The sequence below is a fragment of the Coenobita brevimanus genome, chromosome 67 (genome assembly GCF_032717465.1).
Source record: "Coenobita brevimanus isolate Jiangsu-jjx chromosome 67, ASM3271746v2, whole genome shotgun sequence".
In the NCBI taxonomy this organism is placed as follows: domain Eukaryota; kingdom Metazoa; phylum Arthropoda; class Malacostraca; order Decapoda; family Coenobitidae; genus Coenobita; species Coenobita brevimanus.
In genome coordinates, this window is record NC_137020.1 from 33,869,393 (window position 1) to 33,883,798 (window position 14,406).

The 14,406-nt window shown below is 42.4% G+C and overlaps 1 protein-coding gene across 1 annotated transcript in view; it reads left to right on the forward strand.

Annotated features, from left to right (window-relative positions):
- The window catches only part of Polr1A (RNA polymerase I subunit RpI1), a 59,409-nt gene that overhangs the window by 23,226 nt on the left and 21,777 nt on the right, over nt 1-14,406 (forward strand). The window contains exons 13-19 of the mRNA XM_080276953.1: nt 249-422; nt 2,450-2,608; nt 3,274-3,431; nt 3,852-3,933; nt 6,604-6,804; nt 11,101-11,229; nt 13,731-13,898. Of these exons, the coding sequence (XP_080133079.1) occupies nt 249-422; nt 2,450-2,608; nt 3,274-3,431; nt 3,852-3,933; nt 6,604-6,804; nt 11,101-11,229; nt 13,731-13,898 (1,071 nt within the window). The remainder of the gene's footprint in view (nt 1-248; nt 423-2,449; nt 2,609-3,273; nt 3,432-3,851; nt 3,934-6,603; nt 6,805-11,100; nt 11,230-13,730; nt 13,899-14,406) is intronic.

The window sequence follows — 14,406 nt, forward strand, 5'->3', positions numbered from 1 at the left end:
CCATTCTTAGGTGGGAAAAGAGATCAGGATAATGATGTTGACTCTTCATTGTTTCTGTCGTAGGCAGTACTGACAAAACAATTCCCCTCAGATGTTGCAGACTGAGGAGTCACATGCCGAGCATGGTGGTGGTGGTGAGCCTAAGAGTTGGGGTGAGGCCATAATTGACAGTGATTTTGTAATGCATGGTGGTAGTAATCCCAGTCATTCCTTAGACCCAAGCCCTCAAACCCTTAATTTTCCTTTAGATGTGGCAGACTGAGGAAGCTCATGCATGGCGTGGTGGTGGTGAGCCTGAGAAACGGCGCGAAGCCATGACAGACAGTGATTTTGTGATGCGTGATGGGGAGTTGCTGTCAGGCGTCATTGACAAGAGTGCCATTGGATCCACCAGTCATGGCCTTGTACATGTATGCCATGATGTGAGTGCTGGGAGGTTATTTTGTTGTTGTTGATGGCTCATGTGAACATGAACCTAGTGAACTGCAGGCTTGTTTCCCTTCTCTTGCAGTCACCATGTTTCTTTTGAAAGTGGTAGGTGGGGGTGCTCGCCATCCACTCACTCGATGTAATGCTGCTTTGGGTGTCTGCCCTTTCCTCTCTTCCATCCTTCCTCTTCTGTCATTCTTTCCTTCACTCTTTCTTTTGTCTATGGGTGACTTTACACTCCCTCTTGTCTTTCTTTCTTTTATTCTTTCCTCTTCCTTCTGTTTATGGGTAACCCTACACTCAGTGACAAGCCAAGTGGTTTCCTGTACATCAGGAAACATTTACTATGCTGGGTGGTAACCATATAACCAAATTATAGTGCATGGTGGTTTAGTGGGTAATTAAGATGCTCCAGTTGGATTGAACCTGTGTAGGTTTATATCCAAGGGGTAGTTGGGGTTTGCTGTTCATGTAATGCCATTCAGGAATGAGTGAGCCTGGTCACTCTCATCTTAAATGTCAGGAACAACTTGCCTAGCCCAGGGTTCCTAAGCTCCTCATAGGGCGACATAGGATTGGATGATGGATGGATGGATAAGAAGGGAATTTGCATAAATATTCATGCATAACTAGGTAGCAGACACACCTGGTTATATCAGTCCCATCATTTGAAGGTGTCCCTAGCCAGCACCTTTGGCCTAAATGAAAAGTATTTGCTACTTCTTAAGCTTAAAGGATGACTAGGACAGTTTAACATTACTGATATTTTATGTTTAAGGCATGGAGTAATTGTTGGAATATACAGTAAAACCTCTACAATTGGTCATCCTTCAAGTCGGAAACCTCTACAACTTGGGAAGACTCCAAAATATTCATTTAAATAATCAAAATTCAAAAATTCCCCAAAAGGCGCACGTGAGAGGAAAAGAGTCGGCAAAAATGCCCCCAACTCGGTAAGATGTCTAGTTGTACTGTAATGTTTAAGTGTTTAGTGTAGTTCCCCAGCATAGTACAAGTGATAAATACATTACAGTAATGGCCTTTATAGTGTTAATAGTGTACAGTGTCAAGTACAGTACAGTAAAGGTGTGCCCAAAAGTGATCTTGAGCCCCCCTGACACCTCCAAAAACTACCAAAAGTCCTCCTCCATGCCTGGAATACACCCTAGAACTGCATGGAATCATGGTAAGGCAGCTTTTACTGTTTATTGTAGAAACTTTTAATTTTTTTCCATTTTTTTTCCATTTTTTCCTTTTTTTGTGTGTGTGCTGGGGGGGAACATAAAGTTCATCCCTACAACTCGGCAAATAGGCTAACTCGGCAAGGCTTGCACATGTATTATGCCGAGTTGTAGAGGTTTTACTGTATTATTACTCTCTTCTCAGTACTTATATTAATTGTTCAGTACATAAATTTTGTAAGGCAGGGCTCTGTGGTACAGTGGTAGAGTGTGCGTCTCACACGCTGGTGGAAGTGGGTTCGCTTACCGCCAGAGTTGTAAAAACTTTGGGAAGCGTTCATCGAGCCACGTACTGCTTTGGCGGACATAAAGGGTGCTGTGGTTGAACTAGTGTCGCATGCTAGTATGCTTGCACCCAGTCGGCTTAAGACGGGTTGATTACACTTGGATCACAGACTACATACACATCCAAACCCACTCTGACATTACAGTTACACTCACAAGCACATCTCACCCTACATACAGTCTCTACCAGACAGCCTAAGCCACTGGGTAGAGGTACATTGGCTGTATCATCCCTGCTTTGGCAGGGATAGGCCAGTCCTGCAGTGGACACCCAATGGCCGATGATGATGACCGACATAAATTTTGTAAACCAGGGCTCCATGTTTACATGAGTCAACTACTCTTGCACCTAATGATTGCTTATCACGTGGCACTACTGTAAAGCATCTCATGTCACACATATAAAATTTTCCAAGTAATTTCCCATTACAGTACATCATTGACTGGGCATGATTATTTAAAAACTTATCAAAACTTGTTAACATTACTTTCAGCTGTATGGTGGTAAAGTAGCATCTCAGCTTTTGACAGCCATCAACCGGCTGTGTGTGTACTACCTCAGGTGGGTCGGCCACACCATCAGTGTCAAGGAGTTTGTCACACCAGCCAAAGTTTCAAGCAAGCGCAGGAGTACACTCGAGGCACTTGTCGAGGTGAGATACTCCTTTTTTTTTTTTTTTATAGTGTTTATTAAAGTGTCTTCTATATTGAAAATTTAATTATCTCCCTTTATCAGGGTTTCTCTTGCTCTGTGGAACCTATGTCACCCTATTCTTGGGTGGAAAAACAAAAGGTTGGGATGAAGATGATGATGATGATGATTATGATGATGATTTATAAGGAGGAGTGCATGACAAGAGTTTGCAGTCTGGACTCTGCCTAACCCCATTCATGGGTGGGAAAAAGACTTTCAGATGAATATGATGATGGTAACAAAAGGAGGAGTGCGTGACAAGAGTTTGGCACCCATTTTCAGTCATGCTAGTTGTTGGGTTGACTGTCTGGTAAGGAATATAAATTGCATGTGTGGAAGGTTATGCCTGTGGGGTGGAGTTAGGATTCAGGGTGCTTTAATGGTGAATGACTGGGCATGATCCATTTCTTTTGGTATACTGTTGATTTGTTCTCCTTTCATTAGGTCTTTTAACCTGCTTTCTGAACCCTAGTTCACTTTGCCTGTGTGTGGGAAAAAGAGGCAGGATAATGATGATGATGATGATTTACTGGACTACTATAGCCTGAACTCAGATCCCTACACCCCTAAGTGGGTACCATAATGTATAGGCTTAATATGGTGATGATATGCCCATATTTGCAGCGCGCCCCAAGTGAGGTGAGCCGCAAGCTGGGTATTCCTGTGGAGAACTTCTGTGATCACTTTGAAAAAGCTCATATGACACATAATGATAAGGAGTTGGCTGCAATTGATGCTGCATATACTTCAGTCCTTGGACCCACCACCTCAGAGGTTACTAGGTAGGTCAACTGTCTATCTGTCAGTCTGTTTATCTGTTGATCTATTTATTTGTCTGTCTGTCTGTCATTATGGCACCCAGTGCTAAAGAGCTGGCCACTAGTGATGCTTCATATACATCCATTCTTGCACCCATCACCTCTGAAGTTACTCAATAGGTCAGGATTTACCCTTATCTATAGAGTGTCCACATGACATGGTTTGAAATTGCTGTCTCTCCATTTTGATTGATGAATTTTGACAAGAGATAGACACTGAAATATGAAGCAAGTCACAAAAAAGTGTTACTGAAAGGAAGTACAGGTGTAGCTTTTTTTTCTTCTTTCTTTTTTACTATCGATCTATATGAAATAAGCTGGAAAAGAAAAAAAATTTGAGCCTCTTAAGATGATTGAACTTCAGTCATGCAATCTCTTATACAGGGAGAATGAGCGAGGGTTGTTGCGTCGGAGTCTGGATAACCACATGAGGATGATGGTGGACACTGGTGCTAAGGGATCAAAAGTATGGCTATTTGTTTTGTCTTTAAAATTGTGTGTTTTTGTGTGTTTTCTAGGGATCCTTAACCCCTTTGAGCTCAGTTGATGGCCAGGTATAGTCAGATTGAAGGGTTGATTTGGCACGTAACCATGGCCACTCATTCCTATCACATAACTATGGCCCAATAAATTTCATACTTCACAGCTTAGTATTAAGTTGTTGGAGTGGCCTAGTTCACTTAGGTGAAAACATGTTGATTACTGTAATGAGATTGTGACATACAGCTAGAAGATGGAAATGTAGTGAAGGAGGGTTCTTTGAGGAAGAGGATGATAACAGGATTGGAGTATCCTTTTTGGGAAAGGAGTGGGAATAGACAACATGATGAAAAAAGAAATGAAAGTAAAGTGGGAATGCCTTGTTGAGGAAGAGCTTGGAATGGGAAATAGAAAAGACCTAAACAATGTCCCTCCACTTATCAGAGTACTTTTTGAACTTTGTAAGTCATAACAAATATCTTTTCCTCTTTAAATAAAAAATAAATCAGTAAAATAGATAAAGTTGATAATATCATAATAATGATAATAATCCAGCCCTCCATCATCCAATCCTACGTTGCCCCATGAGGAACGTAGGATCCTGGGGCTAGGAAAGTTGGTCCTGACATTTAAGTTGAGAGTGACCAGCCTCACTCATCCCTGAGGGGCATTACATGAACAGTAAACCCCAACTACCCCTTGGATATAAACCTACACAGGCTCAGTCCAATTGGAGAACCTTATTCACTCACTAAACCACCAGGCGCCATAATTTGGTTATATGGTTGCCACCCAGTGGAGTAAAAAATAATAATGATAATAATCCATATTGGTAGGTGGGGGCGCTCACCATCCACTCACTCAATGTAGTGCTGTTCTTGGGTGTCTGCCGTTTCCTCTCCTTCATCCTTCTTTCCTTGCATCCTCTTCTTTCTTTCCTTCATTCTTTCCTCGTCCTACTGCCTATGGGTGACTTTACACTCCTTCTGTCTCTTTCCTTCATTCTTTTATCTTCAGTTTGCCTGTGGGTGACTCTACACTGAGTGACTAGGCAAATGGTTTCATGTACATGATGTAGTGTAGGAGCCTGGGGCTAGGCAAGTTGGTCCTGACATTTAAGTTGAAAATGACCAGCCTCATGCATCCCTGAGTGGCATTACATGAACTGTAAACCCCGACCACCCCTTGAATATAAAGCTGCACCGGTTCAATCTTACTGGAGCACCTTAATTATCCACTAAACCACCAGGCACCATAATTTGTTAATGTGGTTACCACCCAGCACAGTAAATGGTTTCCTGGTGTACAGGAAACGATTTGGCGTGTCACTCATTGTAGGGTTACCCATAGACAGATGGAAGAGGAAAGAATGAAGGAAAATCAGACAGAAGAGGGAGTGTAAAGTCACATCATCATCAACAGGACCTCCTTTCCCACGTTAGGGCAGGGTGAGGAGTAGCAACGTCCAGACAGGCCAAAATTTGCCCAGTCCAATGGGCCATACTTATTCACTCATCATTCAAACCCCCGGAATCCTGGCTCTATCTGATATGCCAAAAACATTCACCACGTTTTGTAGCTTCACTTAAACTTGTCCAATGGAGTCAGTCCAGATGCTGTCACATTAAAAAGGGGTGCCAAATCCCTGATCATGCACTTCTTGCAATATTCATCCGGTTGACTCGATCTCTTGTCAGTCCCCTAGACTCATCAGCTTCCAAACCTCTCCTCCTCACACACTCCTCCACCGCATCCCTCCACCTTCTCCTTGGCCTACCTCGCCTCCTCCCTCCTTCAAATCCGCTCAGATATACTTTTTTCGCTACTGTATTTTTATCCATGCTCTCCATGTGACCATACCGTCTCAGTACACTGTCTTCCATTCTGGTGTCCACAGACTTTCTCATTCCATGTCTTTCATGAATAACATTTTATCATATCCTATCCACTCTCTGTATTCCACATGCATTCCTCAGCAGTCCCATCTTCATTGGTGTCACGCTTGACTTTTTTTTTTTTTTTCATGCCACACCGTAGTCTCACATCCATGTTAAAGTTGGTACTAACGCTCCTTCATGCAAGCCTTGTGCAGCTGCATCACTCAAGCCTCTGTTTCTTATCAAGGCCATCATTGCACCAGCTCCTTTCCATCCTTGTGTCACTCTACTTTCCACTTCTTTTGCACATTTTCCTCTCTTTTTCTATCACTGTACCCAGGTATTTGAACTCTCTCATCGATTCCAGTCTTTCCAGTCACTGTAACATCACACTGGGAGTCACCATCTCTCTCAGTAATAATAATGATAATAATAATAATAATAATAATAATGATATAGTATTGTGAATGGGAATGAGAGATTGGGATGGATTGGACATTCTGAGAGGATAGACTAGGGGAGTTGAGTGAGGTGTAGAATGATTGACATATGTGCCCCTTGATGCAGAGTTAGATATGAGGAAGATATAAGACAAGAACTAGCATAGAACAGTACGAGGTGGAGGAGTATTATCAGGTGAACTCATTTGATCAATACCACTTGGAAAACAGACATAAAGCTGAAGATGATGATGGTGGACATGATGGGGGGGATAATGATGATGATGACGATGATGATGATGATGAAAACTACTTTTCTTTCTCTCCTTATCCCACTAGGTCAACATGAATCAGATGGCGTCATTGTTTGGATCCGTGGCTATTGATGGCAAGCGTATGCCCATCAGCATAACGGGGAAATTCTTACCATCTTTCCGACCCTACGCTGCCAACCCTTTTGCTGGTGGCTACATCCCTGACAGGTTCATGACAGGCATCAACCCACAGTCATACTTCTACCTCTGTATTGTTGGCAGGGATGTAAGTAATGAATATTTATCAGTCAGTTTCTCTATCAATCTGTTTCTGTATGTTTTTATTTCTGTCTTTCTGTTTACAGTAGAACTTCGATTATCCGCAAGCCTTTTAACTGGAATTGGCGCTAAACTGGACAGTTTAATGAAAAATTCCAAAATCGATCAACCGGGGAAATTCCAGGACCTTACCGGCATTTCAAATTCACCGCGCACCATTCCACCCGAATGTTTTCGTTCCTTCGCCGCTAGAACGCATCACCGCAGTCCCTTCCATTGTTTTGAGGGTTAACAGTGTAAACATCACAACACCCTGCTGTGTTATCGCAATTTTCTGTAATATTTGGTGGAGTATCAGTTCTGTCTGACCAGGAAATCATCGACAGTGTTCTGTTGCCTGAAAAGAAAGATGTGGAAGAGGTGGATTCAAGCAATGAGGAAGAGGAGGAAGGAGTATGTTTGTCCCGTGGAAAGATGCTGATGGATCATTTCGAAAGCTCATCCGATTCATGGAGAGAAATCCAGCCTACGCAGCTAATGAATTGCTTCAATTTTGTAGCTATTATGATGACTTCCAAAATTGCCTTCATGTAGCAATCAAACAGTCAGACATCAGGGACTTTTTCACAAAGGGTAAACATGAAAAAACAGCAAACATTTCACTCGTATCCTCCTGTTTATGTGTGGGGTTCCCAGATAGTGATGCATCAACGTCTACACCAGCAAGAACTCCAGCAAAAATGGCTGCTCCACCAGTCTTCCCCATCAGGCCTGTTCAACCCCCAGCCAGCCTATCTACTCACGTCGATAAGCCTTCTTCACCCACAGCTCTGCCTCCTCCATCCAGACCTCCCTCTGAATCTGAATCTGATGTGGATGATGTGATGGTGATGAGTGATGATGGTAAGCGACCATATACAGTAAATATTTGTACATTAAAAAAGAAAAAAGAAGGAAAATTTAAAAAAAGAAAAAAAATAATGTACGTAGCATAGTTGAAGGATACAACAGTGAACATTTAATTTTTACAGTACTAGTTCAGTAAACATAAGTTTATTATACATTATTCAGTTGTATTAGACATTTAGTAAAATTATTATAGTAGAGGTTGAGTGGCTTTTGGGTAGGTTGGGAGGTGGATAACTGATGACAGGGAATTGTCCAGGGTGCAAATCGTCCTGACGGGGAATCGTCCATGTTTTGACGGGGAATTGTCTGATGGTGAACTGACTTGACGGTGAATTGTCTCGGAACCGTCTTACACCGTACACTATAGATGTAGCGTGACTTCCATGTACAGTAATAATACCACATACATAATAATTAATGTCTATCTATCTATAGTCTGATGCCCTAATCCCGCAAAGGGTGGCCGTTGACAAAACGCCTCCAAGTCGCTCTGTCACCCACCATTTGACTACCCTCCCCCCAACTCACCCCCCCTCCCTCATATACCTCTCAACTCCATCCCTCCACCTCATCCTCGGTCTACCTCTCCCTCTCCCTCCCTCCACCTCACCTACATACACCCTCTTAGTCAGTCTTTCATTCTCCATTCTCTTCACATGTCCAAACCACCTCAGTGTATTTCTCCTAATCTTCTCGACCACATCCACATCCACCCCACAGCGTTCCTTCACTTCTTCATTCGTCAACCTGTCCCTCCATGTCACTCCACATGCTCCTCTCAAGTAACTCATTTCCACTGCTCTCACTCTTGACTTGTTCCCCTCTTGCAAGGTCCATGCCTCGCTTCCATACGTCAGGGTAGGGATCACAATACTGTACTATCATGCAGTGACTTCTTAACATCCATACTCACCTCCCTATTTCTCATCACTGCTTTCAGTGTACCAAGAACCTTCCTTCCCTGCTGTACCCTTTCACGCACTTCATCCCCCAAAGTTCCATCCTTACTCATCACACTACCCAAGTACTTGAATGCACTCACATTCTCCATATCCTCACCATCCAACCTCACTGCACATTCTGTGACTTCATTCCTCTCAAACACCATAACTTTACTTTTGTTTACATTAACTTTCAGATTCCTCCTCCTACACACTGTCCCAAATTCATTCACCAAACCTTGCAACTCCCATTCATCTTCACTCAACAGTACTGTATCATCAGCAAACAGCAACACCGGAAGCTTCCAAATCTCACCCTCATTCATTAGAGCCACCCCCACATCCACTGCCCTACCCTGCACCTCCTTTACAACCCCATCCATGTATATATTAAACAGCTATGGAGGCATCATACAACCCTGTTTCAGTCCCACATTGAGATCTAAGAACTCACTCAGCTCACCATCCACTCGCACCGTAGCCCTAGCTCCCTCATACATACTCTTCACAGCACTCAACAATTTCCCCTCCACTCCATATATTCTTAATACCTTCCACATACCTTGCCTATCTATTCTGTCATAAGCTTTCTCCAAGTCCATGAAGGCAGCATACACTTTCCTTCCCTTCTCTAGATACTTCTCCACTAAACATCTTAGAACAAATATCTGATCTACACACCCTTTTCCCTTCCTAAATCCCCCTTGTTCTTCTCCAACTAGCTCCTCTGTCATATGCCTAACCCTATCAATGAGTATTCTACCATATATTTTACCAGTCACACTAAGTAGGCAAATACCCCTATGGTTACCACATACTTCTCTCTCCCCTTTTCCTTTGTATAAAGGAACAATTATACCTGATTTCCAGTCCTCTGGAACCCTTCCCTCTTCCCAAGCCAATCTACACAACTTCCATATCCACTCCACAACAATCTCACCCCCATACCTAAGCATTTCACCACACACTTCATCAATTCCTGAGGCCTTTCTCAACTTAATCTTCTTCATCGCTTCCACTACTTCTGCCCTGCTGATCTCTTCCTCCCTCCTCTCATCTCTTCTTCTCCCAGCCATTCCCCAACCACTTATACTCACACTGCTCTCACTCTCTACATTCAACAAATCCTCAAAGTGCTCCTTCCATCTCCTCAGTTTCTCTCTCTTCTCCACCAACAATCTATTATTCCTATCTTTCACTCCCCTACTATATCTCCTTTCACACTGCCTTACTTTATTTACCTCCTTCCAAAACAATTTCTTACTCTCCCTCCATTTCACACTCAGATTCCTCCCAAACCCTTCATCCACTTTCTTTTTACTCTCCTTCACCAGTTTCTTAACCTCCCTTCTCCTGCTCACATATACCTCTCTCTTCTTTCTCTCATCTTCTCCCCTACCTCTTCTCGCTAACCATTCACTATATGCCTTCTTCTTTTGTTCCACAGCTCGTTTCACCTCATCATTCCACCATGCTGTCCCTTGCACACCCTTGCATCTCCTCCTCACTCCACAAACCGCCTCACACGCTGCGCCTATCTCTTCCGTGAATATCTTACATACGTCTTCCACCACTTCCATCTGCTCTAGCTCATACCTTCCCAATCTTTCTTCCACTATGCTCTTATACTCTGTCATTTTCTCACTATCTTGCAATTTCTCCACTCTTCTCACAGGAGTTGCTTCCTCCTGTCATCCCCTTCGTCTCCTCAACCATTTTCTTTGCAGCTCTACCTTGGCCATCACTAAGTGATGGTCCGAGACTCCATTCCAATTAATGTAATAATACATAAAATATATGTAACATATGTATTTGTATAGCATACATTGTACAATAATACAGTAATGTGTAATGTGTACTCACCCATGACCTGTGAATGCTCCAGTAGGCTGCAGGGTTTTGAGACATGAGTGAGTACACATTACACATTACAGTACTTTATTATTGTACATTGTATGCTGTACATATACACATGTTACATTAATTTTATGTATTATTACATTAATTATTATGTATTTGGTATTGTTACTGTATATGCAAGTATGCTACTTCTATCGTGTACAGTGTAAGACAACAGGAAATAAGTGTTAATCGATTATCCAGAAAAATCTTTTTACCGGCGTTTTGAATTCCTCGTGGCTTCCGGATAATCGAGGTTTTGCTGTACCAGGTATATCCAGATGCCTTAACACATCCATTCACGACTGGCGTTAACCCATTGTCATAATTCTACCTTTGTATTGTTGGCAGGGATGTGAGTGGTGTGTTGATTTTTAAATATTTTTACAAGTACAGTCATGGTTTTTACAAGAACATAAGAATATAAGAAGAGAGGATAACTGCAGTAGGCCGGTTGGCCCATGCTTGGCAGTTCCTATCCTATCAGTGCACATTTACTGTAATTTAGAAAATAGGGCCAGTTTTAAATGCCCATTCTTTCTGTTCCTCTGCAGAGTTTGCAGCATACAGCTGTGAAGACTGCTGACAGTGGCTACGTACAGCGATGCCTCATTAAACACCTTGAAGGCATACATGTCAAGTACGACATGACTGTACGCAACAGTGATGGCCTTGTATTGCAGGTGGGTGCTCTCCTCTTTGTGTTTGTGCTCTAATATCTTTATTTATGTGAGATATTAACATATCTGTCTACCTATCGGCAGATGCTTTAACCCTTTTGGGTCACAAGTAAGTCTGTACGTCTTGTCTGAGAAATCGCATTTTTTTACCTCCCAAAAATCAAATTTTGTTAATTTATCAAGTTTTGTAAATTTAGAAAGATAATTATATTCATGATGATGAATTATATTCATGCATAAGGAACTAATATGCGCCTGTCTACAAAATATTAGGGCTATACTTATCATACAAAAGCTGTAATCATGATGGGAAGTTGCATAGCAAGTGGTGTGTGGTGTCACAAATAAATGCATTTCTGTATAAAAAATGATAGAGAAACACTCCTACTAACCTAAGATCATAAATCTGTGTTTATTTCTTCTCCGTTGTATTGTCTAATACCCAGGAAATGAGTTAAGATTGAGAGAAATACTGATAACCTTCAGCAGGTTCCAGCCAATTTAAAATCTCCTGTTTGCACAGGCGAGCCACTATTGTGGCCAGGAGACCCATACTGATAAAGCCACGATTGTGGCCAGGAGACCTCAGAGGGTTAATCCTGGCAGGGGTAGCCACAAACAGTTTGCCTCCATGTTGTCCTGTCCTCTGCCATCAGGCATCCCTCACTCCGACTCTTATATATTTATCCACCCTATCCTATCATCTCATCCACGGTCGGTCCCTCTCTCTCCCTTCAATCCACCACAGTCTATACACTTTCCTAGTCATCCTGTAGTTCTCCATCCTCTCCAGATGGCAAAACCATCTCAGTGACATTAATGGAGTAAATGTTTGAATGTATTATCTCATGGTAGTTTATGAAGTAGGTACACAGCAAATTTCATGTAATTTACATAATCAGTAAAATATGCATAGATGTAATCAGGATTCCAGGACCTTGAATGGTGAGTGAGTGAGTGTTGACCCACTTCACTAGATATCCTGTTGATTAGTTCTTCCTCTGCCTTGGTTCTGAACGTTACCTCAGCCCATCCTTAAGTGAGAAAAAGAGATCAAGGTAGTGATGATGATGGGAAATATAATGCAGGTCATCAATACCATGTGATATTTTTGCGTGGATGTTAACTAACTCTCTGTGAAAAATGCACAAAATAATAATCGTATACTGTAGTAGTACAGTAGGAAGAGTTTTGTTCCCATTGGTTCATCTGAAACATGGATATGGTGGACTGCAGGCCGAAGTTGCCCGTCTCTGGCAATTGACCATCCTCCTTGCAGGGTATAGAGGAGTTAAGGTATATTTGTATAAATGAGAAGTAGAGATACTTGGCTTCATTGATGCCACCACATGAAGGTGTCCCTCTCCAACATCCATGTACTGTACTGTAATTGACATGAACAGTGGCTCCCTTCAACCTCTGTCTCTTCGCCGCGCTGTTGCCTCTTTATCTCTTTTCTATTGCTACTTCAGTGGTCACTGCTCCTCTGAACTGTCTGCTTGCATCCCTCCACCTCTACGATGGGCTCGTAGCACCTGTCTAGCAACAAACTCTCATCCCTTTGCTGTCCAGCTCTCTAATGCAAGAGTTAACTGTTACTCTCATTCCTTCATTCATGCAACAGGTCAACTCTGGAACTGTCTCCCTCTGTCTGTATTTCTAACTTCCTACGATCTCCAGTCTTTCAAACGCAGTGTGTCCAGGCATCTCGAAATGAATGGATCTTGAATTTGGCTCTCTTTTGTATTGTTTTTGTTTCTTTCTTGGAAGGAACGTTAATGCAGGCTCAGCCTTTGGTTCCTTCTTCCTCACATAAAAAAAAAAAAGATGAGTGAGCAAGCCATTGGTGCCACCACAATTCAGTCATGACGTATCTTATGACATCAGAATTCATCAGAACTTTTTTCACAGTCTTTGTTTTCAAAACACAGGGCTGTTGCTATCACGAGGCCCTCAGAAACAGCCTTACCGGGCTACCCTGAGGCCCATATCCTGCCATTCATTAAAGAATGTACCAGTGAACCATGGTTGTGGTTCCAGTGTCTCATGGGGATACATGATGTACAGGGATACATCAAAACACATTTCTGGTAAAGAAGGGGTTAAAGTCACATCTGGCAAAATTATGCAATATCTGGCGCCAAAACAGGACGTAACTAGCAGGTCTGTGCAATATCCAGAATTGAGGTGTATCAACCAGCTCGTAAACGATAGCCAGCTGGTGCTCTGTTACTGTATTGTATCACTACAGTGCTGTACATTATTGTATTTTATGCATAATTTTCATCTTTTGCTCATGGGAAAGTTTTAGGATAGAAGGTTGAGACAGATAATGCAGTATCCAGCTTGATGCTGAGAATTGAGCCAGTGGAAGGTACTGTGCAGTATCCGGTGTTTCACATTATTTGGCGAAGGGCTTGACTGAATTTCTCGGATAATTGAGAGTTTATATACTGTACTGTAATTTGATTAATATTTTTTTATCTTTGATTTTCTGGCTCCAGTTTGATTATGGAGAGGATGGCATGGACGTAACCAAAACTCCATTTCTACGCACGGACCAAACCCTGGAGGTGGTGGTGGCAAACTGCCCTTATCTCACCGACCCTCGCTCCCTGGCTATCGCTCAGTCAGTTGGGGAGAAGGAGAGTGTTGATGAGTACACTAAGAAGGTATGGGGAAGTTTATTGCTATTGTGTCCCAGGCTGATCTGATATGAACCTGGTGGACTGAATGCTGAAGTTTCCCTCTTCCTGCAGTCCACCATCTTCTTTTGGGGAGATAGAGAGGGAGCTGAAGGATGTTCAAATAACCAGGCAGTGGAGTCACCCAGTTATATAAGTTCAATCACATGACAGCATCCCTCCCCAACACCTATAGAGCTTGGTTTTCAATTCTGAGAACATTTAACTATATTAGAGAATATAAGGTACCAAATCCTGGAGGTGGTGTTGACAAGCTGCCCTCAACAGGCTTGCCCTCAGTCCCTGACCATCACTCACATGGCTGGGGGAGAAGCAGACTGCTTTGGAGTATACCAATAATGCATTTTCTCTTACTGTTCATTGTTTTCTTGATTATGCCTCACCCCACTATTTGATTTAGAAAAGAAAAGAAAAAAAGTCAGGCTGTTGATGGTGATGATGATAATGTTTTCTGTTCAATATATTTTAGGAAATG